We start from the raw sequence: 26,663 nt of genomic DNA, 5'->3' as shown, positions 1-26,663 counted from the left end.
ATGATCTATTTTTCTTTAATTTTATTCAATTCACGTGTTTTGTTAGTTTATACTTATCTCCTCATACAATCTAATAGCTTTTTTTTCCCTCCTTGACTTGACTTATTTTCGTATCACTTGTATTTCTTCAATTCTATCCAATTTACGTGCTTGGTTTTATTTAAGTTGTATTAGACTCAAGCAATGGGTTAATCTATACTTGATGTAACCTCCTCGTATAACCTGTGCAAACTTAAGTTATGAATCCACTATATCCCCACATGACAAATATATTCCTAGTGTCGCTGAGTTGCGTCTAATTTGACATAAAAGTTCCCATTAGCAGAGCATCACGTTACAGGCGGCTCCACCCATACCACAAGATCTTGTAAAAGATCCTGATCTATAGCAACTGACACATCCCAAAAAAAAAAAAAAAAAAATCCAGCACGGTTAGTTATTTTTAGTATCTCGATCTATATATTTTAAAAAATTATATTGACATCTCTATGATTATAAAAATAAAATATCTATATTCGTTTACCATAATAATATCAGTTTTATCAATAAAAATATTAAAACAAAAGATAAAAAAATATTCTTAATATTCGATGGTGGACGACATCGGTGGTGGCGAATGACAACGTTATTGGAGTTGACACCGACGTAGTTATCTAGCTGCCTTCGACAAAGATAAAGTCCACTCTCATCGCGATGCCACTCGCCTCTTCGAGGAGCGTGTCATCGACCTTATCATCGCTCGTCCCGCGCTGCTCTACATTTGTGTCGATAATATAGTTGTCGAGCGACAACTACGTTGGCATTGATGCAGATGGTGGTGGTCGCTATGATGTCTATGGCGAAGATGGTAGTTTCCTTGTCATTGACCCAATGGGCGGATCCTAGCCTCAACCTAAAGCCGTGGTTGCCGGAGCTCTTGTCGCTTCGCTCGTCAATGTGTCAATTCTAACACCACCTCTCACTGAGCAACCCTTTCGCTATTTTGCATATACGTTAACGTTGATGCAGTTGCCAAGCGACGAAATGGCCGCTCGCAATCTACATTAGCATCAATGTAGATGTAGAGCAGCGTTGCTCAACATCTATGTTGGCACCAATGCAGATGCAAAGTGATGCCACCAACACAAATGCAAAATGATGAAAGGATAGCTCAGCGAGAGGTGGTGCCGAAACAGACACATTAATGAGGGGAGTGACAGGAGCTCCGACGACCCCAACGTCGGGACGAGGTTGGGATCTACCCAACAGGTCAGTGGTGAGGCGGCCACCATCTTCGTCGTAGACGCCTATGTAGTTGCCACTCGACAACTGCATCAACGTTGACACAAATATAGAGCCATGCGCGGCGAGCGACGATGAGGTCGGTGACGCGTTCCTCATGGAGGCGGGTGGCATCGTTATGAGAGCGAACTTTATCATTGTCAGAGGCAGCCAGATAACTATATCGACATCGACACTAATGATGCCACTATCCGTTACTACCGACATCGTCTACCACCGAATATTAAATTTTTTTTTTATCTTTTACTTTTTTATCTTCTAAATGGATAAATAAATCTGGATATTTTACTTTCGTAACTATATACTAAGGTAACTAACTATAATATGTAAATAGTCCAAAAAATCATACAACATCACATGTCAGCAACGTGAGCCCGATTGAGATAATCGTTTCCTGACTCAATTTTGGGTCCCAACTTAATTATTTTTATAAAGATTAAAAAGAAAAAAACATGGAATACAAGAGGATTTCCTGACCTCTCCATGTTTTGGATTCTAAACCAGTCATCATCATCTTTCTGATTGGTGCTGTGCTTCTGTCTCCTCCGCTGTTAGATTGATTTAGATGGTACATTTTGGGTTCTAACTTAAATTATTTTCCAAGAATTAAAAGCCAAAAACACAGAGTACAAGAGGATCCATTGATCAATCGGGTCCCCATTCTATCCATCTTTTCTGGTTGGGGATATGCTTCTGTGTCTTCGTCACTCCCATCTCACACCGCCCTCCTCCTTCCAACACAACCACTCCGATGGCAAGTGCTTCGGTTCCTCATCCAGGACCCTGTTCCTCCCTCCCTCCTTGGTGTCCATCCCCTTCTCCCTCAGAGGGTCCCATCTGAGGCCCTCCCACGGTTGGAAGATTGCGAGAGTGACCTCCTCCTTGATCGAAGCTCCTGTGCTCTGGGCTGGCAGGCTTTGCATCTTCTATGCCCTCCTTAAGACCGGTCTTGCTGGGTCCGATTCCAACCCTTTTGTTCCTTCAGGTAGGGTTTTTAATCACTTTGGATGCCCTATTAACCGTGATTCGACTTATTTCTTTGTTTCTTCCTTTCGATTGCAGGGTTGAGAGGTGATGGTGAGGATTTGGTGTTTTCTAAGTGGATTGAGATGCTACAGGGCAGATCAGGTTTGTTCATTTTGAAATATTTTCCTTGTTTTCCCATTTTGTCTCAGATGGTCATGTGACTGTAATGTAAATCGTCCTATATCAACTTTACTGATAGATTGCTTGGATATGGTTTGGATGACGATTGAAATAGAGGACTACTCGGACTGTCTTATCGAATTTCTTAGCGAGAAGAACCATTACCAATTTAATTTTGTGGCATTTGCTGAAGTGCTTATTAGTATAATTGAAATATAACCTGGAAAATAGCAGGATGGTTTGATAATTGATTTACATGGATCCTGTATGGTTGATACTAAATATGAAAATAATATTGCCAAACATTTATAAGAGTACATTTGCAACTCGTGAAAAAAAAAAAAGAGTACCCCTTGAACTCGAAATCACTTTTCCTTAATATCGAAAATAATGCATGAAAGAAACGTTGAAGACCATAGCGTTAGATTTTCCCTATACTTCATGGTAGATACATAGTAAGAATACATTTTTATAACAGATTAGAAATATTAAATCGAGCCACAGTGACAAATCTCATTAATATTTTTTTGTGCCCTTATTGATCCTAATATTTTCAGCAATTGCAACGGTTTTTTTATTTCTTCATGTCCAAAAGTAAGATCATTTGGACTCGAGGGAACTGAGTGTTTTCAATTGATTTTGATACTAGATGATAGTACTGGTATTGTTTTATGTAATATGGAAAGTGGTACTGCCTTCAGATGAAGCAGGAATTAGTTTAGAATATTCAGGAGTCTTGTACGTTGTCCTGATTGCATCGAATAATCAACCATTTATTTGGTAGGGAAAAGGGACTAGTCCAAAGTTGTATAGGAAGGTCAGGATGTGGATGTTCATAGTATCAGTCATTGATGTTAAAATCAGTTCAAATATGTCCAAGGTTTTCTGTAGATGTAATTTGGATACCTGAAGACCTGGATCTGGAGAAGGCATTTCTCAGGTTTGGTTCACATTAAATGGGATCTTGCTCCAGTCTATCTTCTGGTTTTCGTTTTAGGTTTCACCATGGACGTGTTTTCAATGCTGCTGCTGCATATTTCTTCTGTTTGCATTAAAAAATTCAGAGTTAAACAAAAATCATATCTGTAGATGTCACTTCTTGAAATTACTAGTGCCTGGAAGATGAACTAATAGGAGATGGGATGTATGTGGTCAGAAGCTAATATGATGAGTGTGCTAAAATGTAAAATTGTTACTGCTTAATTAGGTTTTGTAGCAGATGAGAGTGAAGAACAAAGCAAATTGTATATGAATCATTTTGTTGTTTATTGTGTATGAAGAAATACACCTTATGTTCTTGATTTTGTATATAGACCATTGAATTTTCTTCTCGTGAACATTATACAGATGATAAGAAGGCAACTGACCGAAGGAAGTTGGTTAGTAAGTGGCACCCAACAACTAAGGGCACACTGAAGAGAAGTTATAGGGTACCTTCAAAGGCTGAAGGCCGTCGACTTCTTAAATCCATTGCATCCTTACTCTCTGACGATGACCATTTTGTGGATGCTACATCACATAAGGTAATAAACAACATAATCAGATCATGCAATAGCTTCTACTTTCTTCTGGTCCTTTTTCTCTATGCCTAGAATCTTGAATTTATCAAATTGTATAAACGTTGTGATAAGGATCACAAGACAAATCACTTCCATCAATATCATCTTTTTTATAGTTTTATTCCACTTGGTGTATCATCATATCATTTTATGAACCTCTTGTGCTGGTTACTCCTACCATATGTTTTTGAATGGTGGTCATTTTTGGCATCTAGGGTTGTCAGATACGAAGGGAGAGTGCCCACGGAGAAAGCGTATGTTGCAATAATGTAAGAGCTCTATTCGATGAACTTCCCACGCCACACCTTGTTGTTGAGATCACTGCTTTTCCTGCTGGGCCACTTACAGACAAGGATTATATAAAGGCTGAGAAGCTTGAGAGAGTCCTGAGGTCAGGTTCTTCCATTTGAAGGTTTACATGTATCACTGACCTGTGCAAAACATGAACAGAATGAACTTCTAATCTTTAGGCTGTAATCAAGCCTGCTTACATGCATTTAAAGTTTGTATGACAATTTTAAATGTATGAGATCCTTGTGAACTGTCTTGGTTATTATTTTTATAATATTTTATTCTGAGATGTTAAAAATATTGACGACAAAGATCTTTCTAGATAATTTTTTTTTCCACTCTGGTTCTGAATATCAAGGACTGAAAGGGTTATTTAGGATGTGATCTAAATGGATGGGAGATGCAAAAGTTGAAGTAACAGGCTTGGAACTTGAGACATTGTTAACATCATCAGATTATATGTCTCTGTTAATACATGATACACTATGTTTGTGCATTTTTTGTATCCCATACTGCTATGAAGTTTAGATTGTCTGCTTGGAGATGTAAAAAACAATCGCTAAACTGTTCTTCAGGTTTCTGTACTTCTGGGAGGTGATGTTTTCACAGTAAAGTGAGACTCAAAACAGAAGTGACACAGGTTTCTGTAGAAACCTTTCACATGTACTGCTTCCAACTAATAAAATTTTGATCTTGCTTTAAGCTTCATATCAGACAAACTGCAGTGGCTTTTGATCGTTACCGAAATGCTTTGGAAGTGTATTAGAGTTACTAAGAGTTGTGATTATCTTGTGGCTTACGAGTTGTACTTTGATCTTGTAAGTTGTGTAACTGATCTATTTCCTTCAATGATTACCATCACGACATGCTAATTCAATCTACATTCTTGTGAAGCATTTATCCAATTCTGTCCATGTTGGTTGTGAAGCTTTTTCACAGTATCTATCACCTGAGAACTGATGGTGTTGATATGATACCCTAATAGCTTATTTGTTGTACCCACAGTTGTGTTTGGTTGAGATAGGCATGTATGAGCTGAAGCGTGGCATAATTGGAACTCAAACAAGTGAAGTAATTTTTTTTGTTGAGTCAATAAAATCCAGGATTTTAGCATGTCAATTGAGTCTTCCCTACTTGGCTTCCAAGTAAACCAGTGATGTCAATCTGCTTCAAGATTTGCAAACGGACACTACCATTGGGATGGATTAGGAGGAAAGTGAGGGTGATTAAGAGGAATGGAAATGAAGGTGGGTAGATGTGGATTTAGAACATTGTTAGCAAGTGGTTTCTTAGAAGATACGTAATCTTTGGGAAGAGAATTACTTATCTGAGAAAGATCATAGTGTTTTTTTGGAAGATTTTAGATCAAAAGCATTAATATATTCTCTTCTTGTCTGTCTCCTTGTTCATCTTGCAATACAATCTTTGATATTTCATTTCAATGAAAACATGGATGTGATGAACAGAATCAAAAGCTTGTGTGATGCAATCCGCATCACAAGCCTTATAAATGCATCGAATTCCATGTGCCTTAAAAAAGATGATACATTGCAGCAACCCATCGTTGCATTATTGCAGGGTGTTTTTTGTCGTAATCGTATTAGGGTTTATCCATTCGAGTTAACCCCACGCATTTCGGCCGACCTTAATCCCCACCATTCTATGGGCTTCTCTTCGTCTCTGGGACCATCCAATCCAACGGCTCCTATTCGATCTGATCAACTCCACCCACCGTTTCCTCGACGGGGGGCGAGCCCACCGAATCCTAAAGCAAAATGGCGCCAACAAAATATTCTCACCCGACCGGAGTCGCACCCGATTCCTACCCTCCTCGGTTTCCTCCGGTGCTAGTCAGCCGACGCAGCAACCGAAGGCCAATCCGTGAGCTGGGTTTGTCGACTGGGAAATGATGGGGAAATAAAGAGGAACACAACGGACGACTCCCACAGTTTCGCTTTGCGTGGTGCTTGTGGGCCCCGGTCAATCATTCCAACACCAGCGCAGGTACGCGACTGGGTAGTTGGAAACGTACAGCTGCCGAGGAGCTTACCGGGAGATGCCGTGACACGTTGTACGGACCACGTGAGGACGGGAGAGCGGGCGGCGATAAGGCTCGCCACGACGGCTGCTCTGCGGTGACCACCTTCCTTCCCACGACAGGTCATCACGAGACATCTAAGGACGCGTTGCCCCTCAAAGGGTCTTATAAGTATGCAAAAGAGACCTCGGTATGCTCTCAATCTTGCACTGCTCCTCTACCACACTCTCCGTGGGAGCTCTTCGCCACTGTCGCTTCTTCTTTCTGTGGATGTTGGATCCGGTTCTTCGCGGCTTTGACGCCGTCATTACCCAGTGAGCACACCGCGGTCACTTTGCTTGTCTTCGTCTTCTTTGGCTACCTTCTCGTGTGTTTAGATTTAGATTTGAGGCAGAATTGGTGTGCATAAAAAGGGAATCAGGGTTACTTGTGATGGTGGACGAGAGGTCCAGGGATTGGGAGTATAAGATGAGCTTTATGGCAGCGACGGAAGCGGAGGAGGAAGCGGGTGCGGCAGCGGCGGAGATCCACTTGCCGGCGGAGGTGGACTGGGAGATGCTCGACAAGTGGCGGTTTTTCGTCATGGGCGCTGCCCTCTTCTCTGGTGTGTCCGCCACCCTGTACCCGGCGGTGGTGCTCAAGACGCGGCTCCAGGTCGCGCAGCCGCCGTCGCCGTGCCTCCGCGCCGCGGCGAACATACTCCGCCATGAGGGCCTCCGGGGGTTCTACCGCGGCTTTGCTACCTCGCTCGCCGGTACCATCCCCGCGCGGGCCCTGTACATGGGTGCGCTCGAAGCCACGAAGAGCGCCGTCGGTGCTGCCACCCTCCGCCTCGGCGTGCCCGAGACCGCCGCCTCGGTTGCCGCCTCCGCCGCCGCCGGGCTCAGCGCGGCTGTCGCCGCACAGGTCGTCTGGACCCCCATCGACGTGGTCAGCCAACGCCTCATGGTGCAGGGTTCCGCCGCAGCCGCTGCCAAGTACCGCGGCGGGGTCGACGCCTTCAAGAAGATCCTCTACTCCGACGGCATCCGCGGCCTCTACCGAGGGTTCGGGATGTCGATCCTCACCTATGCGCCATCCAATGCAGTGTGGTGGGCGTCCTACTCCCTCTCTCAGAGGCTAATCTGGGGCTGCATCGGCTACCACATGGGCGGCGGCGGTGAATTAAAGCCGGGACACGGGACAGTGGTGGCGGTGCAGGGCGTGAGCGCGGCGGTGGCGGGGGGAACGTCGGCGGTCGTGACGATGCCGCTGGACACGATCAAGACGAGGATGCAGGTGTTGGACGACGGCGGCGATCGGATGACGATCGGCAGAACAGTGAGGAGCCTCATAAAGGAAGGGGGTTGGCGGGCGTGCTACCGAGGGCTGGGGCCAAGGTGGGCTTCAACATCACTGTCCGCCACCACCATGATCACCACCTACGAGTTCTTGAAGAGGCTTTCAGCCAAAGACGGCTCTTTTCCAGGTACTCCGAACTGATAAAAGAAAGCCATAAAAATGAGATCTTTCCCTTCTGCTTTTGTTGTACATCCATAAATTAGTCATTGCTAGCTGAATTTAGTTTTTCTGATAGGAAGGGAAGGAGTTGAATTAGGTGCCACTGCTGAATCATCTCCTGATCCAATATAATCCAAGTATGGATATGAATTTTGTATGAAATAAAATGACAATCTTGCTTCTTGCATTCTTCTCTTGTATTGTTTTGTTGTCTACATTTATCTTCCTATCCATTATCACACAAACAAGGATTTCTATGAACAGGAGTAACATAGTTTGCTTCTTCTTGTCTGAAAAGATGGATTTTTGCTAAGCAAACAGGATTGGGAGGTGGAAGTTGGTGTAAGAGTGCTCTTGGAGGATGAGATTTCAGTTTTTTAGTGACAAGTGGACTGATGGAGAGTAATTCTTGGAATTGGTCCCATTATCACCGAGCAAGGATTTTAATGAACATGAGTAACATTGTTTTTTTCTTCTTGTTAAAAGAATGTAACTTTTGCTCTGGACACAGGACTAGGAAGTGGAGGTTGCTGTTAAAAAGTTTCTCTGAGATGGTGAGATTATAGTTTTGAAGTGGCAAGTGGATTGATGGAGAGTAATTCTTGGAATTGGTCATAGAGTCAAGAGTGCCATGATAGAATGGACATGGAGACCCAAGTGACTTGCAGTCTCTCTGAAAGAGTTTGCTGCAAGTGCTGTTTATGCGGTGGGCCTTTTCAGGTGGGAAGTGTCCTTAAGCTTCTTCCATACTACTAACACTATACACTTCTGGGCTACAGTCTCTGATACTCCATCTTTCCCAGATTGGCATCGGCACATTCTGAATTTGATTGAAGTGTCGGTGAAGAAATGTGGGTGTCAGCCACTGATTGGCTTGAGATCTCCCACTCTGCAAACCCACCTATGAATCAGTGCTTATTAATGGTAGCCAAGGATAGAAGCTTTACTAGTCACAGCACTGAAACATAGTGGTACTTATGGGACTTGATGACAAGAGGAAACATAATGATCTAAAGAGTGGAGCAACCAGGGAATCATAATGACCAGGAGACCAGAGATAATGTGGGTACTCATGTGGGACCTCAAGGTCTTGTCCTTTCATTTTTTGGATTGGGTTTGGTGTGGTGTAGGGCCCTTGGTTGTGGGCCAGCCAATTCCTTTTGAAATCTATGGGCAAGTTTGTCTATTGCAGTGCCAAAACAGTGGCTTGGAGATGGATTCATCATCACTCAGAATGCTGCCCATGGATGAGCTCCTGGTGTTTTGGTTTTAGGAGCAAGCTTGGGTGTGTGAGTCTAGTGATGGATTTTAATGTCTTGTACTGTTGCTTAAGCATGATATTGATTGCATCAGTGGATCTTAAATTCTTTATTAATGATATTCTATCTAAAAGTTTAAACCTGTAGATTGAACATCAGATTTGATTTTACCTGTCCATCTGCTCCTCTTGTTTGATCATTTGCAAGCACATTCCAGTAGATAAATATGTGGAACAAAATTCCACAATATCCAAAGGAACCAAATTCATTAATTGGAAGCTGCTCCAACTACTTCTCAATAAATCAGAATAGCTATATCAACTCCAAAATCTTAGGCAATCAAAATGTATTACAATCAATCAGATGATAATTATAATTTTTTTATTAGTTTACGACTAATAAAAAAAACTTTAGTTTCTTATATATATATATATATATATATATATATATATATATATATATATATTATTATGCAGAGAAATAAACATTATTCCTTCTCTCTCATGTTCATCTTCTGCAATGAATCTATAATCCACCAGTTTGGTGTTGGCCTTTTCAATAACTCCATACGATAAGTCCAATTCCTTTCCGCTTTCTTTGGGGTCAGCTTGGATGACCTGAACTCCTCTTTTGGGTCACCCACATTGCCTCTCTCTCTCTCTCTCTCTCTCTCTCTCTCTCTCTCTCTCTCTCTCTCTCTCTCTCTCTCTATATATATATATATATATATATATATATATATATATATATATATATATATATATATATATATATATATAGTAAGCTCATTTAATGGGATGAAATCAAACCAAACTATGAAGTAGACAGAGGTTAAAATTAAAAAGACTGTCACCTGTTCTTTGTGTAGGAAGATCTATTGATGCCATTGGCAACATACACATTGGTTTATGTGCTTGATATTGCTGAGGGAGTTTATTTTTAATTGTCACTATTGGATTCTCTCTGATCTAATCTTATCCAAACATGGATATGAATGATATATAAAGAGAAGAATCTGTGTGTGTGGATCATCTTTTAATATATTATGTCCGATCATGGATTTTTGTTATCAGGAGTTATATAATTTTAATTTTATTTATTTAAAACAGCATCTCTGACAATAGAGGGGGATTAGAAATATGGAGGAATCTACACAAAGGACACCTAATTGGTTATGAAGATGAAGTTTTCTAAGATTAAATCCCATAAAATTTGAATCCAGCATGATTACGAGGGATTCATTAAAATGGATTTTTTTAAGTTCAAAAACACAATTAACTTCTTTCTATTTTTAAATAATATGTGAACTTTTTACATATTAATCATTAATGGATCATATAAAGTTCCCATAGAAGTATTAATATCAATTGGAATTTTAATATCATTATGCTACCAATTAATCAAAACTAGATTTTTACGTTAATTTTTGTTAGGTGGCATCCAATTCCACACTTGCGCACATTACATTTAGTTTGATCATCACTTGAAACTCTGATGTTGTACAATCAAATTTACTATGATGATAAGAATATTAGGAGCAAGGTTCGCTGTATCGTATCGTACCGATGTTTCGACCCGGGCTTGATACGATATGGTATTGGTGTACCGGGCGGTACATCAGGGCATACCGAGCGATACATCCTAGTGTACCGAACAATTTTATATTGTAGTAGTGCTACAGTATAATACTGTAGCACTGTAACGGTACCGGGCGGTCCACGTACCGATAACCTGTCGGACCGGTATGTACCATCCAGTATGGGCGGTATGTTTCGGTATGGCAGACCTTGATTAGGAGTATTTTATATTTTTTTCGTTATTTTTATGCATATTATCTTATTATTTGGACTGATATATGTTCTTATATTAAAATTTGTAAGGTAAATACACTGTTTTCCAAAGATGCCTTTCGCAGGATCTTGCGACAGTCGCAGGGGAAAATAATGCCATTTGCTTTTATTTGGCCGTCTCTGAACCTAAAAATCCTCCGACGGTAATCTTACCAGCCGTCGTCTTCGAGCGTCGAACCGAAACTGTCCATCCCACTGACTCGAGCCATGAGAGGTGCGTTGACCATCCGGCCATCCTCCGCCCCCCTGCTCACCGCCGGTCAACCCCTCCTCCGCCTTTCCCGTGGCACTATCAATCGTCGTATTCCGGCGACCACGCCACCGCCTTGTCTCCGACTGACTACTGCTCTTGCCGTAGGCTCCGCCTTCCAGCCCGATGAGGCCACGGTTCCTGCCCCCCTCCCGCTCCCTGTTCCGCCTGTCTCGAAGGTGCGATCTTTCTCTGCTGCCGTCTCCCGTTCTCTGCTCTTGCCGGAGCGCTCAGCTTCTTGACCAATTATTGCAGTTTAAGATCGCTCTATGCCAGTTGTCTGTGACGCCGGAAAAGGAGAGGAACATCGCCCGTGCTCGCAAAGCCATCGAGGAGGCCGCCGGTAGGGGGGCGCAGCTTGTTCTTTTGCCGGTAGGTTCCGTCAAACCAGTTCAATAATTAGGTTGGCGATCTTGCGGAGAATGATAGTTGATGTTCGTCTAATTCTTGGTCAACAGTATTGTATGCCCTTCCTATTGCCTGAACGCTGTAATTTTTGTTAGGAAATATGGAATAGTCCGTATTCAAATGATAACTTTCCAGTTTATGCCGAGGATATCGAAGGTGTTGGTGATGCAGCTCCATCATTCTCGATGCTGTCTGAAGCTGCTCGCAGCCTGCAGATTACTATTATTGGTGGATCAATTCCAGAACGTTCTGGTGATCGTCTGTACAATACGTGCTGTGTTTTTGGCACAGATGGAAAGCTCCTGGGTAAACACAGAAAGGTACAGAATACAAATTATTGCAACTTGCCTTTGGTAAGTCTACACTTTGATAAAAATGCTGGATATCTTATAATCTTAAAACGGGAAGAACCTTTGTTAGTCATACCATAAGGCACTCTTGACAAAGCATTTAATTCAGTAAGAAACTTAATAGGGTCTCAAATCTATTTATCTTGCTTCCATTTCAGTTCTTGCCAGGTGGACTTATGTGTTGTAGTTTCACTTTTATGTCGTTTGATATCAGTTCTGTGAAAATGGTTAACTTAATTCCGTTGTATATGCTTAATTAGATGGAATATCCTTTGATTATATTTTGTTGCTTTTGAAAGGTCTCTTCATGATATAAATTAATCAATATCTAATGTAAAACATTCGATGAAGCAGATACATCTTTTTGACATCGATATTCCTGGAGAGATTACATTCAAGGAATCAAACACACTTACAGCTGGGAAACATGCTACTATAGTGGACACAGGTCTAGCGTTCTATAACATATATTTATCATTTTAGATGCATGCTGTTTATGCACAATCAGTTCACTTTTTATGGTCAAATCAACTTAATGTTTTCTTGCTAATCATATGATGTGCTTTTTGAATTCCATGTCTCGTTTTCTAATATACACTTATCTGAAAATGCTTCTACAAACTTCATCTTGATTCAATTCTACTAGATTCTTCAATTATATAATATGAAAAATGAATATTTTTTATTCTTGAATTTTATGAGTTGCGGTCTGAAGCTTTTGCTGTTCATTTACGAATTAAAAATTTTTAACTGTGCAACAATGTCAAATGTGAGTCTTTGCTCTTTAAACTTAAGTTTATTTTGCGCGCAAAACATATATTTCCAAACTTATACATGTTCCAAACTGTATATGAATGCCTATAATTGAAGAAATCTAATGGAATCAGTTAAAAGTTAAAACAATGGTCATTCTATCTATATTAACTACTCAATGCTGTATGATGTGTGGTGATTGTTTTTTGTACGTATTGCTATCAGCTACTTAGGTAGCTATCTGTAGTATTGGAGTTAGAAATTCTGTTGATTTAGCATGTAAAGAGCTTGTTTAAAGCCAGCTGTGTTATTGTTTTCTTGTAATTTTTCTACAGTGGGTACTTGTTTTTTCATTTTGCTATACCATAGATTCTTTTCTTCAACTTATGCTGTCTTATTATTTTGGTTGCAGATGTAGGGCGCATTGGTATAGGTATTTGCCATGACATTCGCTTCCCGGAGCTAGCAATGTTATATGCAGCAAGAGGTCCATTCAATATATATTTGAAGTACCTGCATGTGCTTTTTTACTGTCTTATGTATTTTTTACACTTTACCTGTCCAAAATGATTTGCATTAGCAAACTGAAGACTGTTTTGCATGTTTTTGGAGAAGGAACACAGGGTCCTGCAACTAGTGACAGGACCTACCAAAGGTCATCCTAGATCCCAAGTTGGATATAAGCCCACAAAGACTATAAAGGGGCATCCACGTATTCTAGGAAGGGCATCATAATCCACACATGGGGCAGAAAACTTGCATATCACATTGATTTTTGGTGTTTCTATTATAGATCGAATTTTAGATTTCTTCATTCAAGTGAAGGTCATCTCCCAATTTCCGTCTCAAATTTTGGAGTAGTTAAGAGAGACTACTGCACATATTTCTGATATATAGATAACCTGTATATGTGAAAATGCTTACCATTAGTATGCATCTCCAGGTAACGTATGCCATTAATTTTTTTGAATCTATTATGCTGGTAACTATGAAGTGCATGGCGAAATTAAAGTATTTTATATCATAGCTTGACAGTTTAAAGACCAAGTGTAAAGGCCATGTTGTGGAGTTGGGTTTTTATCAGAAACTTAAAGTTAGAATTCCATATAGGAGATCACAACCTCTCTACATGAATGATGAATCAAATGCTTGTGGTTTCCTTCTTCCCTTTTAAGAACCTGTATCTCCTATTAAGCTCAATGAAACTGGTCTTTTTAACAATTGTGCTTAATATGTGCTTAATTGGCAATGGCATAATTATACTCTGTGCAGTGCTTTTTGTCCATTGGAAATTCTTGAAGAATTGATTTTTTTGTTACAGTTCATACTTGAACTATGCTGGTTTTGAACTATAAGGAAGTCTTCTGGCAGTTACTATACATTTTCTTCCTGTTAGCTATTCATTTATCTCTCCATCAAGGCATCAACTAACTGGTGCTATAGTGCCTTGTTGAAATATTTATTCTGAAGCTTTGAGTTGTGGCAGAGTTAACCAAATATCTGTTAGAAATCTTCTTATGAATCTTTGGGAACTGCATAAGTAGTTATTATTGGCAAATAGGCACTTTTGTTGCATAAGATGACCTTTAGCATGGACCAAGGTTTCAAGTTTCAGCCTGAAACTAAAGAGAAAGAGGAAGAGAAGGGAGTAAGCAAAGAAGAAGAAAGAGGAGATGGAATCAAAGGAGGAAGAGTATGTGAAGGAAGAGGAGACAGCTATTGCTTATCATTGGATGAAGCAAGGGTAGTGATGACATGAGGAGGCAGTGGCAGTGATAGGAGGAGGTGGAAAAGGCAGCGGCAGGGGCAGGTTGCACCGTCCAAGCAATGGAAAGAGAGAGAAGTCCTGTTTGAAGTTAAATTTTTTTTTTAAAATAATTTTAGCATCTAAAACAGCCAACAGCTACTGAAAGCTGTCAGTACCTCTTTTCAACTGTCCAAGTTAAGAAAGAAAACTGGTTTTAAACCGAATTGGGCAAACCCAGTAAATTCTGGTCGCCATGTACTGGTCTGACCAGTTTTTTAAACCATGATATGGACCATAGAGTATGGAGGAATGCAAGGATTAGGACATCTCATGCTGGGTCTCTTTTAGTCATAGGTTGAACCTTGCTGTTGTGTCATGCCTACGCTGCCATATGCCACGATTAAAAGCATAGACTTTTATTGGATAGCAAGGTTTAAATCTTGGTTTGATATCTGTTTGGACACCTTATTGGACTGGTTTGAAACTGGAATGTCAGATGGTATAATGATTTTTACCATTAGTATCACTAAACAATGATTAAAAAAATTGAATATCAGTTGGACAATAAATATTCTTTGGTAGTAATACTCATTGGTAGTACTAAATACTAATCCAACTGATATTTGAAACCTAGTTGAGAAGTCTCAATATTTAACAAGATCATTGTGTTTGTGCCTGCATTTTACTTTCATTTCATGCATAGTATTTCTAGGAATATCATATCTTGCTTTAATTGACTAATGCTGGTTTCGTTTAGTAGTTTCGTAATAATTAATAAAAAAATAAATATATTAATAATTGGGAGATGGTAATTTTTTACTTCAGGTGCTCATTTGCTATGCTATCCTGGGGCATTTAACATTTCCACTGGCTCCTTACTCTGGGAGTTGATGCAAAGGGCAAGGTAATTATTGGCAAAATATGACATTTTATTTGTGTTTTGGAGCATAATATATTTGAATATGCATTTGAATCAATTCTTACACACCACACCTAAACTTTATGATGAAATGTTCATATAGTTATATATTGGATGTTGACAACCTAGCAGTCTTGAGAGGGGGCTGATATATTGTCTGTATTGTACAATTTAGTATATTGATATGCATTCTTGAACCTAAAAATTAATAATTATTTGAATTTTCAGTATATTTTTGTATTTTACAAGCATATTTTGTGTATTCAGAAGTGGTTGGAATTGTGCGATACTGCTTGGCATGATTGGTTTATTATGATACTTGAATCCATGGATATTGATATGACATGCAAAACACAACTATGGTTTTGTTGATTGTAATTGTCATTAAACTAGAAACACTTCTAATGAGTTAGTGATGTTGTCTCATGACACTGGAATTAACTAGTGATATTCTCCTAGGAGCCTCACTTTGTGGCACATTTACTTTTACTACACCTTCCAAAGAGAAGGTGATGGTGCTCCCTCCCATTTTACAGAATTTGAATCTCTACAGGTAGCTAAGTGCTTGAGTAATAAATAAGGAGAATATCTTAAAAAGTCTTGGGTGAACATCTGAATAGAGATCACATGCTGTTTTCTGTATCATTTAGTTTGTTATTTGAACATGATGTCATACTTGCTCTAGGCACACTTGAGCTTCCACCTAAAATCATATAATCCAATTCAAATCACTTGTAGTCCTATGAATTACTATCAAACTGTTAATTTCAATCAGAAAGCTTGAATCCAGCTTACTTGTGAGAGAAAAGATACATTAAATCTATTATTATCTACAATACCCTGAAGAGAACTTTTAGTTCTTTGACATGTAGACATTTTTGCTCTCTCTCACACAGATGTCTATATGCTCCACCTGCTCGAGGATTTTGCACATGAATGCTTTCACACAGTTTTTGTGGTTAGCTTCAGTGTCTAGTTACATTTGTCGATGACTCGATGTCTGACAGGTTGACAATCTGACAGATTTTTTTTTATTGTTTTTAGAGCCAGTGGCCAATGTGGAGATTTTGGTTTAGGTATCTTTGGAATACAAAGTGCCTGACCAAATGAATGAGCTTTGAAGCCTCAGGCTAACTGTTTCATGCCATGGTGTCCTGTTTGTTATTAGATTATGGTGGAAATCTGGTTTTTGTTTTCTGTGTTTGTTTACTTATAATTTTTTTTTGTTCATTCCAGGGCTGCTGATAATCAGGTGCACTGAACTTTCCTTCTGACGTGTAACAGTTGCATTGCTGAAGGGAACATTTAGAGGATATTATTGAACGAGAGAATGATCTAACCCATATAATCAGAAGAAATGAGATTATAGAGAGAAGATTATATGTCATTAGTCAGAGCTTCATAGTCATAAGAGCTTGGGCACATGCCACTAATGATCAAACCACCTCAGTGCTAGAGCTATGGATGTTTGAGAAGTTGCACTTCAATCTCATTGCACCAGCATCAATATTTTGGTTCCAATTTCATGATAGCCAAAGCTTCATCTTCCGCCTTACTATGCCAAAGCCAATTTTTAGCCTATATTGAATCTTCCCTTGGTGTCAAAGCTTTTATTTTTATCATTTTTGAGAAATTTCTGCTATTTTGAAATAGTTTTCACAAAATTTCCTTTGTTTCTGAATTTTGACCAATTTCACTGTTGGTGGTACTGTTAGCAATTACTCCATCAAAATTGCTTTAGATCATCGAATTTATGGTGGCCTCTATCTCTCTTCTCTAAATATTTTATGAAATACTCTGTACAGGATTCGGCAATTTAACAATGGCTCCCACAGACTTCCTACTAGCTTGCATTCTTGATAAATTATTCTCATGGTTGGGTGCTGTACCTCTATCAAACATCAACTTTGTTTCTTCCATTCCAAGTATTCCAACATAAATAAGCACCAATCATTTTCAGTAGTTACCATCAATCAATCAATATACTAGTCTATCTTGGTTAATGGTCCAACCATGTATATATATAAATTAATAAATATTTATTTATTTATTTATTTATTTATTTATTTATATATATACATGGTCGGACCATTAACCAAGATAGACTAGTAAAAAAAAAGCGCTTGTAAGAAAGTGGCTTCAGAACCAAGAAGTTAAGGAGAAGTTTTGGAATGATGGGACATTTGGTGGATTCATTTGGAATATGGCTTCTTTGTTTTCCTTTGAGGCTTATAAGTAAGTTTGACAAATTTTTTTTTTGTAGATTTCATCAACTTTCAATTTCATTGGTAATTGCCTCTTAGATGTTCAACTTGCTGCATTGGAAATAATAGAGAACTAATTTTGAATTTCTATTTTTAGTGCAATTTTCATGTCTCCTTTAATGCAAAAAACATGTCTTGATGCATCTGTCAATCTTCAGCATAAAAAGGTAGTTCTACAGTAGTTTGCTTTTAATAATCCATTCTTGTTTTTGCCTTCAATTTTTATTATTTTTCTATGATTCATCGTATTGATTTTCCATTTTTTATTTATTTCTGTCCCGTAATCAAGCTAACATTTAATATATTGTGACTGCCAATATTCTATGTTGATAATAGCATGACTACTATTTTGGTCATGTATTATTCTACACCTAAATTGTATTTGAGAAATAACTTCTCTTGGTCTGAAAACTTTTTTTGAAGTTATCAATTCAAGGAGAAAAGAAGAACAGCACATATTTCAGGGAGGTTTTGTACGGACAGTTTAGCTTCCATGAAGTGATTAAATGTGTTTGTGATAGTGTTCGCCTAGTTCAGATGTAGATAACTAAAATTTTATCAGCATAGTTCCTTGTATTTACTAGAACTAAGTCAGCTGACTTCTATGTTTTTGCATCTTTTTTTCAGTTATTTGTGGCTACATGTTCCCCTGCTCGAGACACTGGTGCTTGTTACATTGCTTGGGGTCATTCCACACTTGTTGGACCTGTAAGTATCATTTGAAGAACAAAGTATCGTGCATATATATGTTGGAGGATTAAGGGCTGTTGGAAGTCCTTGGAGTCAGGATATCTAAAATATATGCATTTGAAATGCTGCAGTCGTTTGCCTACTTTTTAATTTTGAATTGTACCACCTTTATTGTCATCATTTCCTAATTCTGATAGCATGTTCTTTTGCTTCTTGTATTGTAATGTGGATTGATCAGTTTGGAGAAGTGATAGCAATGGCAGGTCATGAGGAGGCAATCATTGTAGAAGAGGTCGACTATTCATTAATTGAACTCAGAAGGTATATATCTTCACACAAAGTGAAATTTTTTATCATTGCTAAATCTTGCTCTCAATAAGATGATGAAAATTCTGCATGCTAACTATCTTGATCAGATAATGCAAATATAACCGTACTTTAATTTTGGAATTTGACATCAAATCTAGTGGCATTGCAAGAACTGATGTTATTACGCATGGCTGCCAGTGAAAAAATTACCTTTATGATATCTGGCATCAGAAGTCAATTATGTTTCGGGTATAGAGTATGTGATGCACAGTGTTCTTAAGGCAAACTCATAGTTCAAATAACATGATCTTGATGGATAAAACAGTGAGGGGTTAATCCATACCTTGATTCTAAAATCAGAAAGGTTTCGTCTTAGATTCTTGAAGCAATTAGCAACTGGATCCTCTTACTGTGATCTTTACAGGAATTGCTATGTTTTATGCCCCCAAGCATGCAGTCTCTGCTGATAAATAGCTTTCCGAAACACTTGGCAAACATAATGTGCTATTTGTTCTTGCAGGTCAAGCATCCCATTGAACCAGCAACGGCGTGGTGATTTGTATCGGTTAGTGGATGTTCACAGGCTGAACTCTCGCGGTCTGTAAATGGTAAATGCAAAAGCTAATTTCTTTCTATCAGATTAAAACTGTGTACAAGACACTGGCACAAATTAAAACCTGAGCTGTGGAACGATGTATTAACTATAAATGTTTCAAAAGAGAGTTGAATCGATGGTGTGTTCTTGACTCATACAACATTTGCATCATGAAAGATGGGGAGGAGTACAATCTCTGCATATATATATCTTTAGAAATATTTTAAAAAATGAGGTGCTTTATTATTTTATGGACATACATCGACTCAACTTACTTCTAGTGTTCAGAGACCCTCTTTAATGAATGTTACTTTTGTGATGGATCATTATGATTACCTTTTTAATGAATGCATTCATGCATTATACATGATGGACTAAATCCCGAATAATATAAACGATTGTTATAAGACAAATAACTTTTGTAAAACTCGAAAATAAACTAATTTCAAATCAAGAAAACATTAAATCATGGATGAAGATTAAACTCAACGTTATGTCATACGATAAGGTTATTTCAAACAAGAACCAATTTTTACAATAAGAGTTCAGGAAATAATAAGACAAATATCCTATTGTGGAAGATCTAAAGAAATTATAGTTGAAATCTATTAAGGGAAGTAGTTATTGATGTCTTAGTCAGCTCGTCGTGATTCGAACCTATATGCACAGAATTGTTTGAGGTGTCTCCGAGGTGGAAACACCAAGCTTCCGATGTGTCACATGCATAAAGGTCGAAGTTAAAAGAGGTTTTCTAACCCGATTATTTTGATGCATAAGTTAGTAACCCAAGGTATATGAGTACAAATATGAATGGTCAAAAAAGTAAGCCCCCTTCGTATAAGAGCAGAATATGAAGACGAGTTTTTATACTTGATCGTAAAAGAGCAGAATATTCCATGAAATATTTTACAGATAGATAGTCTGCCCCCAATAGCCTCCCTTTGGCCTCTTGTCCACGTGGGTGACAAAGGAGAGGCAACCCATAACTGCCTACCTTGGATCCTTGTCCACATGGGCAAACGGGTGGAGAGTGTCCTTCGTCTTCTGCTTCCACCCTGGACACCACGTGGTGGTTACATATCAGATAATGATTAGTTGACAGTTTACTCCCTATCATTTGTACCCTCTTCCTAAGGCGTGCTTCAGAGCTCTTACAAGAGAGGTCCGATGTGTGATGTCTAGTTCATCTGACACATCAAGCTTATACATCTTCAATCTATTGTCGATCTAGTGGCACATTTAGTTCGTCCGACATGCTTAGTCCATCTCGCCCCTCATATTGTCCGCCATAATTCCATTCGACATGTCCTTCCAAGATCGCCTCCCACCAGCACTGTTGGTGGGCTATCCATTGCAGACCTACCCCTCGTATCATCGAGGGATGCATATTGATCGGATGGGGTCAGGTGTCTCGACGTCCCCGTCTCTTCTCGACCTCCATGACTCGACGGATGTGAGGGTCGAGTATCCTGACCTCTTCGTCTCTAGTGAAGGCATGGCTTTAGGCTTTTTAACCTCCATGCTTCGAGCAGAGGCGATCTCGATCTTCCCTACCTCGGGCGAAGGTGGGGTCAGGTTTCCCGACCTCCATGCCTCGACGAAGGTGGGATTTGGGCATCCCAACCTCCTCGCCTCGAGTGAAGGCAACGATTGGACTTCTCGACCTCCTTGTTTAAGCGAAAATGGAGGTTGGGCTTCCTGAACTCCTCACCTTGAGCGAAGGGAGATGTCGAGCTTCCTGACCTCCACACCTTGTGCAGAGGCGAGGATCTAGCTTCCCAACCTCCACGCCTTAGGCGGAGGCAAAGGTAGATGTCAGGCTTATTGACCTCCACACCTTGAGTGAAGGTAGAGGTCAGGCTTCCCGACCCATGTGCCTTGAGCTTCTTTGACTTGTGCCTTCCATCGTGATGGGGTTTCTTTTGACGTAGGTTAAGTTTTCCCAACTCACATGCCTTAAACATATTTTTGTCTTATGTCGCCTGTTGTGATGGGTTTCTTATGATGTATGTTAACATTTTTGGACTCATGTGTCTTAAGCACATTTTGTCTTGTGCCTCCCGTCGTGACAGGTTTCTTCTGACATGGATCGACTTTTTTCGACTTACATTTTGCCTTGTAACTCTCGCTATGGTGAGTCTCTTCTGACCTGAGTTGGGTTTTCCCGACTTGCATGCTTTATGCATATTTTGTCTTATGTCTTTTATTATTACGAATTTCTTCTAACACAGGTCGTGTTTTCTCGACTTATGCGCCTCAGACACATTGTCTTATCACTCCCACAGTAACGAGTTTCTTTTGACATAGATCAGATTTTTTCGATTTATGTGCCTTGGACATATTTTGTCTTGTGGCTCCCACCATGGCGGGTCTCTTCTGACACGAGTTGAGTTTTCGCACATCGATCACTTTTGCACTCCCTGAGGTGGTCTTTGCATATCGATCACTTTTGTTCTTTTTGAGATGGTCTTCGCACATTGAATGCATTTATGCTTTTCGAGAAGCCCCTTCATTAATCGATGTCCATCTCTAATCGAAGTTAATGGACACTGGTCATCATCATGGGAAGAGAGAGATCGATCCCCTCCCTATAAATGCCCCTTAACCATGGGGGTGAGGCTTATTCTTGCATTTGAGCCTCTAAGACCCCCTTAAGAGCCTTCTCTACTACCTTCAGCTCTCTACAAGGTGAGTTGGTTCTTGGGTTCCTCGTCCTCCCGGCGTGTTAGCTCTACAATACCTCGATCTTCTAGCATCCTACTTTTTTGCCTTTTCAGGTCAAGATATCTTTCCTTTCTCACATAAGCTCCTCTTAATCTCATGGTTGTCGAATGGTCAAGGAGGTTGATGCTCTATCCTCGAATAGCTTAAGGGCATAGGAAATCTTAACCTTCCCCTCGTCGAGGGAGTCAATTCCCATGAACCTGAAAGTTTTTTGAGATTTAGAATTTATAAAAATCATGTACGATAAAGATTTAGTGGTGAGTATAAAACTCATGGATCACTTGTGGACCACATACTTCATCTCGATGCGATCGTATGATGCTTTATAAGCAAGACTTCATTGATAGTGTCTTACTTCCAATACTAAAAAATATCACCCACACAAATAGCGCCTAACTCGTAACACTACATAGTAGTGTTCATAAAAAAATGTTAACACATCGATATTACCCTAACTCATAAACTCAAACATTATTATGTTGCATAATCTCAAACATGTAAGGATTTCCACATCCAATGTCAGTTGCACTTCTATTATCAATGAATCAGAACGTAATTAAACTAGGCATAATATAACAAACGTACTAATTTTGTACACTGTTTACATGAAAAGCTATACCGAAATATACAAGTCCATTTTCCAAAACTATAACTTGGAAAATGCCCCGAACACAATTTATTCACAATTTGGTGTTCTTGTATCTGATCAAACCATTTTCAACATTCAAGAAATGAGCCATGTCCTGTACATCGCTCATTTGCTCCCAATACCGCTTTTGCAGGTCTGGCCATCCTTGCTGGCCTCAGTCACGCCAAACAACTGGGTCTCGACAAAATCTGGATTCGAAAGGACACCCTGCAACGCATGTGGCTTGTGGCGAATACTCTTAAAACTCAAAATTTTGATGACGATGTTTTAGCTAACAGGCCAAAACCAGAGGACTGACCCACTCCTGGGATAATGTTGCATCCCATTGCTATTTTGATTCCTCCAATCATGTCTCTGCTTATTATACTCAATGAATAGTCACCTTTTTCATTAAAAAAAATACAAGAAACACAAAATCATTTATGACATCTACATAAAACAAAACAGACACTCCAGAGATGTTTATTTATTACCATTTTAGTCTGGTTTCTTCACTATTCATTCTTGGAGCCGAGCCTAGGCACAAGACAAGAGGCAAAGGGGCAGGGGCCACCTCTTTTGACCAAGAAGCTTATGGATGACAATAAATAAGAATATAAAAACTAAAATTAAATTGTAAAACATTACTGGCATAGTATTTGATAAACGAAAGCAATTTAGATGACAGTTTTGATTTATAGCTCAAATGGTAGAGCATCCCACTATGTGGAAAATGTATGAACATGAACATGTTGGAAGAAAGAAGAGACTACTGCCAATGCAATGACAAAAACAAAAAAAGCATAATAACAATAATATAACAACAAAAACTAAGAAAAAGAAAAGGCATAATTAAAATAGAGCAAATATAAACAAAATAAAGAAAAAAAACAGAATGAAACATCAAGCACAAGTAAACCAATCAAATGCAGATGGAAAGTGAAAATAATTAAAAAACTAGAGGGGAGCAATGAAACAACATCTCATCTATAAAGTGGATGATAATTTGCCCCCCAGTCCATCTGATGACTTTTATCAAAAACATATAATCATAGCATTATATGGTGCTTGCTGTGATTACTCTGTACCTAATGACAAAATAATGTAAAACAAAATGGCAACAAGGTTTCCCATTGGAATAGCTGAACCCAATTGCCCATTCTCCTTCATTATTCCTATGGCAGAAGCACTTGGCGACAGTAGCACATTATCACAGCAGTGTGCCGATATATGTCCAGGGCAGTAGCATCAGAATATTGGTTAGGTTACTGAGTTCCAATGTCACTTCAGAAGGGCAGTAACCCTTCTTTGTAACAGCAGCTATTCGTTTACTAGGACAGTTGAACATGTCATGGGTTTGATCCCTCTTAATAGTGCTTTGTGCAACAATTTATGGCCCTTCTTTGTTAGAGTCTAGATACCGTGCTATAAAAGAAATAAAAATGTTTCAATTTGTTTTCTATTTTCTATGACAATGTATGGCCAAAACAACAAAACCATAACTAGAACAAATTAAAGACTAATCTTTACTATCCCAAAAATCATCTCAATGAACACCTGCATGAAAATCATCTCTTTTGTGCTAACAAAGTTGCAATGGGACATTTTGCCATCACAACCTGTTTTCTTCTTGCAGATCTGCACAAGCTAGCAAGAGGTTGCAACTTGCACCAATTCTTGCAAGCAGACATCGGTTTCCCATATGACTCTGGGGCAAATTCAACCTAACTCCAGTGACAACAGGTATCAGAAGATTACCAAGCATGCAGAGCCAAAAAGGAAAAAATGAACCAACGAAAATGATTGTCGAGATACCTAGTGGATGATTAGGGTTCATTCCAACTGCCCATTTTCCACATGATTGCTTTAGCAGGAAACATTTTCAGCAAGACATGCATGGTTTCATCAACACGACACCAATCCTGCAGATCATTCAATAAATCAAACACTGGGATCATACATCCAAAGGAAACCCAACTGACGTCTCACCAAGAGAATAAAGAGATCATAAACATGGTTGATAAAGTGCCACCCCTTTATGAAAGCCTCAAACCTTAATGTGCTTTTAATTACTCTATAACCAATGACAAACCAATGAAAAGAAAAATGGTACTAAACGTTCCCATTGGAGTAGTTGAACCCAATTGTCTATTCTCCTTTACAATTACTATAGCAGGAACACTCAGCAACACTAGCACATCATAACAGCAATGTGCCGATACATGTCCTGCATAGTAGCATCAGAATATTGTTAAAGCTACAGAGCTCCATTCTCACTTTAGAAGAGCAGTAACCCATCTTTGTAACAGCTCCTATTATTTTACTAGGATGGTTGAACATGTTGACCATTTGATCTCACTCAATGGTGCATTGTGCATCCATTGCTAGTATCTAGTGCACTTCTTTGTTAGAATCTAGATATCATGTTATATAAGAATGAAAATGTCTCGAGTTGTTTCTCTTTTTCCTTTTGACGATGAATTGTCAAAACAACAAAACCATAACAACAGCAAATTAGAGACTAATCTATACCATCCCAACAATCATCTCAACGAACCCCTATGTGAAAAATATCTCTTTTGTGCCAACAAAGTTGTTGATTTTCTTTGCTTGTTCGGCTCATTACGAGTCTCTGCATTGCAATGACAGCATTTTGCCATCACTAACTGTTTTCTGTCTTGCAGACCCGCACAACCCAGCAATGGGTTGCAACTTGTACTGATCCTTGCGGGCAGACATGGCTTTGCCATATGACTCGCACAAATTCAACTCAAATCAGCGACAACTGGTATCAGACATTTCTTAGCATGCAGAGCCAAAAACGAAAAGAAAAACCGAGTCGATGAGGATGCAGACTTTTGATAGAAATGTGAGGAAAATGATTGTCGAGACAACCAGTGGATGGTTAGGGTTCATCCCAACTGCCCATTTTCCGCAAGATTGCTTTAGCAGGAAACACTTTCGGCAAGAAATGCATGGAAGCACTAACATAACACCGATACACACCATCCTGCAGATCATTCAATACGACGAACAGTCGGATCGCACTACCAAAGGAGACCCAACTACGAATCACGAAGAGAATAAAGAGATCAAAAACCCCGAGGAAATAAACAAGATAAAACGAGAAAGCAAAAGAAAAGAATTCAGCTCAAAGGCGGAGATGAGAAATGGGGAAGGATCGATGATGAGGAAGAAGATGCGTAGGGTTCCAATCCACGGCCGCCACAACAACCTAAACCTTGATTTTAGGTGCAAATTGGGATGAACGACGATTCACGCAATGGATAAAAGGAGCGCCGTTACTTGGCCTGTAACAGTTTTTGTGCTCCGAGCATAGCGGCCGTTATATCGGATAAAACGGTCTTCTCATATGACGCAGTTATTACGTAAATGTATAGGATGTGATAAATACAACAAAATCAACGAGAGGGAAAAAAAATTAATTGCTAAAGTATGCATGAAATAAGAAATTAATACACATATTGATGTAGAAAGCTATTATGACTTTGGAGCAAATATAATTAATGATTCATCTTTTTTTAAAAACAAATAAAACCTTTACTCAATAAAAAATATTTATAGTAATAAATAATCGATCGATAACATGTTCAAATCGCATGTCCTATATTTTTTGATATGAAAGAATTTAACTATTTGGCCTTCCTTCCTAATTAGGTCATGGATGTGCAAGAATAATGATCTAAGGCAAAAGATACCAAGTTTGAACTGTTGACATAATTTACGTTTATTTTGGAGCCCAAGGGAATAAACTTTAAGAAGACCTTTGACGATGATTAGTCCTTCAGCTTGCAACAATAATTATCATTCTTCTGATCGAGATTTTGAGGGCGAAGTCATATTCCACAAAGCTCATATTATACATAAAAGCTATGTCATAATCAATGGTATAATTAAAATCATAAGATAGGCACAATACAAGTCTTATCTGACAACAAGTAGCCTTTGCCACGTGGAGTCATTGACTTTTAGTCTTTTTCCATCCCTCATGATCGTCCTCGCCGACTGGGATAAGCACAATACAAGCGTTCCCTTCGGACAAGTCTTCTGCCACAAGAACAAGCAACCTTTGTGGGAATTC

The 26,663-nt window shown here is 39.2% G+C and overlaps 3 protein-coding genes, 1 long non-coding RNA gene and 2 other non-coding genes across 15 annotated transcripts; 3 read left to right on the top strand and 3 right to left on the bottom strand.

The window, feature by feature from the left end:
• The first annotated feature begins 1,800 nt into the window (after positions 1-1,800).
• Positions 1,801-4,577, top strand: LOC135598382 (uncharacterized). The gene is made up of 4 exons (XM_065092084.1): positions 1,801-2,266; positions 2,344-2,409; positions 3,775-3,950; positions 4,202-4,577. Exons 1-4 carry the CDS (start codon positions 1,969-1,971, stop codon positions 4,394-4,396), a joined length of 735 nt encoding a protein of 244 aa, XP_064948156.1. The 5' UTR covers positions 1,801-1,968; the 3' UTR covers positions 4,397-4,577.
• Positions 4,578-6,446: 1,869 nt separating this feature from the next.
• On the top strand, positions 6,447-11,124 carry LOC135583233 (uncharacterized). 9 transcript variants are annotated; one of them, XR_010481548.1, is made up of 3 exons: positions 6,447-7,783; positions 8,327-8,535; positions 8,619-9,220. XR_010481548.1 is itself a non-coding variant. In XM_065092080.1 (3 exons), the coding sequence occupies exons 1-2, from the start codon at positions 6,748-6,750 to the stop codon at positions 7,910-7,912; spliced, it is 1,053 nt and encodes a 350-aa protein (XP_064948152.1). In that variant the 5' UTR covers positions 6,447-6,747; the 3' UTR covers positions 7,913-7,952; positions 10,990-11,103. The 9 variants fall into 9 exon arrangements, 8 of the variants coding, with proteins under 8 accessions (XP_064948152.1, XP_064948146.1, XP_064948147.1 ...); XM_065092080.1 differs by lacking the exons at positions 8,327-8,535; positions 8,619-9,220 and adding exons at positions 7,896-7,952; positions 10,990-11,103; XM_065092074.1 differs by lacking the exons at positions 8,327-8,535; positions 8,619-9,220 and adding exons at positions 7,892-7,952; positions 10,990-11,102.
• Positions 11,125-11,131: 7 nt separating this feature from the next.
• LOC135598381 (omega-amidase, chloroplastic-like) lies at positions 11,132-19,346 on the top strand. Of its 2 annotated transcripts, XM_065092082.1 has the most exons (10): positions 11,132-11,353; positions 11,430-11,546; positions 11,678-11,902; positions 12,287-12,380; positions 13,098-13,172; positions 15,258-15,336; positions 16,588-16,603; positions 18,243-18,323; positions 18,544-18,626; positions 19,135-19,346. In XM_065092082.1, the coding sequence occupies exons 1-10, from the start codon at positions 11,132-11,134 to the stop codon at positions 19,217-19,219; spliced, it is 1,077 nt and encodes a 358-aa protein (XP_064948154.1). In that variant the 3' UTR covers positions 19,220-19,346. The 2 variants fall into 2 exon arrangements, 1 of the variants encoding a protein (XP_064948154.1); XR_010481549.1 differs by lacking the exon at positions 16,588-16,603.
• Positions 19,347-22,506: 3,160 nt separating this feature from the next.
• LOC135598380 (uncharacterized) lies at positions 22,507-25,801 on the bottom strand. Its single transcript, XR_010481547.1, has 2 exons — positions 23,056-25,801; positions 22,507-22,964 (listed from the first exon to the last, which is right to left on the bottom strand). It is a non-coding gene; the product is annotated as an uncharacterized LOC135598380 (long non-coding RNA).
• LOC135599608 (small nucleolar RNA snoR135) lies at positions 24,348-24,490 on the bottom strand. The gene has a single exon (XR_010481956.1). It is a non-coding gene; the product is annotated as a small nucleolar RNA snoR135 (small nucleolar RNA).
• On the bottom strand, positions 25,427-25,578 carry LOC135599606 (small nucleolar RNA snoR135). Its single transcript, XR_010481954.1, has one exon. It is a non-coding gene; the product is annotated as a small nucleolar RNA snoR135 (small nucleolar RNA).
• Positions 25,802-26,663: the final 862 nt, after the last annotated feature.

Source organism: Musa acuminata, chromosome BXJ2-1, assembly GCF_036884655.1.
Source record: "Musa acuminata AAA Group cultivar baxijiao chromosome BXJ2-1, Cavendish_Baxijiao_AAA, whole genome shotgun sequence".
Classification (NCBI taxonomy): domain Eukaryota; kingdom Viridiplantae; phylum Streptophyta; class Magnoliopsida; order Zingiberales; family Musaceae; genus Musa; species Musa acuminata.
The sequence above is the reverse complement of the archived record's forward strand: the minus strand, read 5'-3'. Positions and strand labels throughout refer to the sequence as shown.

Bases quoted from the DNA above. Each gene is read 5' to 3' on its own strand.
- LOC135598382 (XM_065092084.1), top strand. From the start codon at position 1,969: ATGCTTCTGTGTCTTCGTCACTCCCATCTCACACCGCCCTCCTCCTTC. The intron at 2,267-2,343 runs GTAGGGTTTTTA...TTTCGATTGCAG, and splicing joins CAACCCTTTTGTTCCTTCAG to GGTTGAGAGGTGATGGTGAG. The intron at 3,951-4,201 runs GTAATAAACAAC...TTTGGCATCTAG, and splicing joins TGGATGCTACATCACATAAG to GGTTGTCAGATACGAAGGGA.
- LOC135583233 (XM_065092073.1), top strand. From the start codon at position 6,748: ATGGTGGACGAGAGGTCCAGGGATTGGGAGTATAAGATGAGCTTTATG. The intron at 7,784-10,976 runs GTACTCCGAACT...TGTTTTCCAAAG, and splicing joins CAAAGACGGCTCTTTTCCAG to ATGCCTTTCGCAGGATCTTG.
- LOC135598381 (XM_065092082.1), top strand. From the start codon at position 11,132: ATGAGAGGTGCGTTGACCATCCGGCCATCCTCCGCCCCCCTGCTCACC. The intron at 12,381-13,097 runs GTCTAGCGTTCT...TTTTGGTTGCAG, and splicing joins TGCTACTATAGTGGACACAG to ATGTAGGGCGCATTGGTATA. The intron at 18,627-19,134 runs GTATATATCTTC...TTGTTCTTGCAG, and splicing joins TCATTAATTGAACTCAGAAG to GTCAAGCATCCCATTGAACC.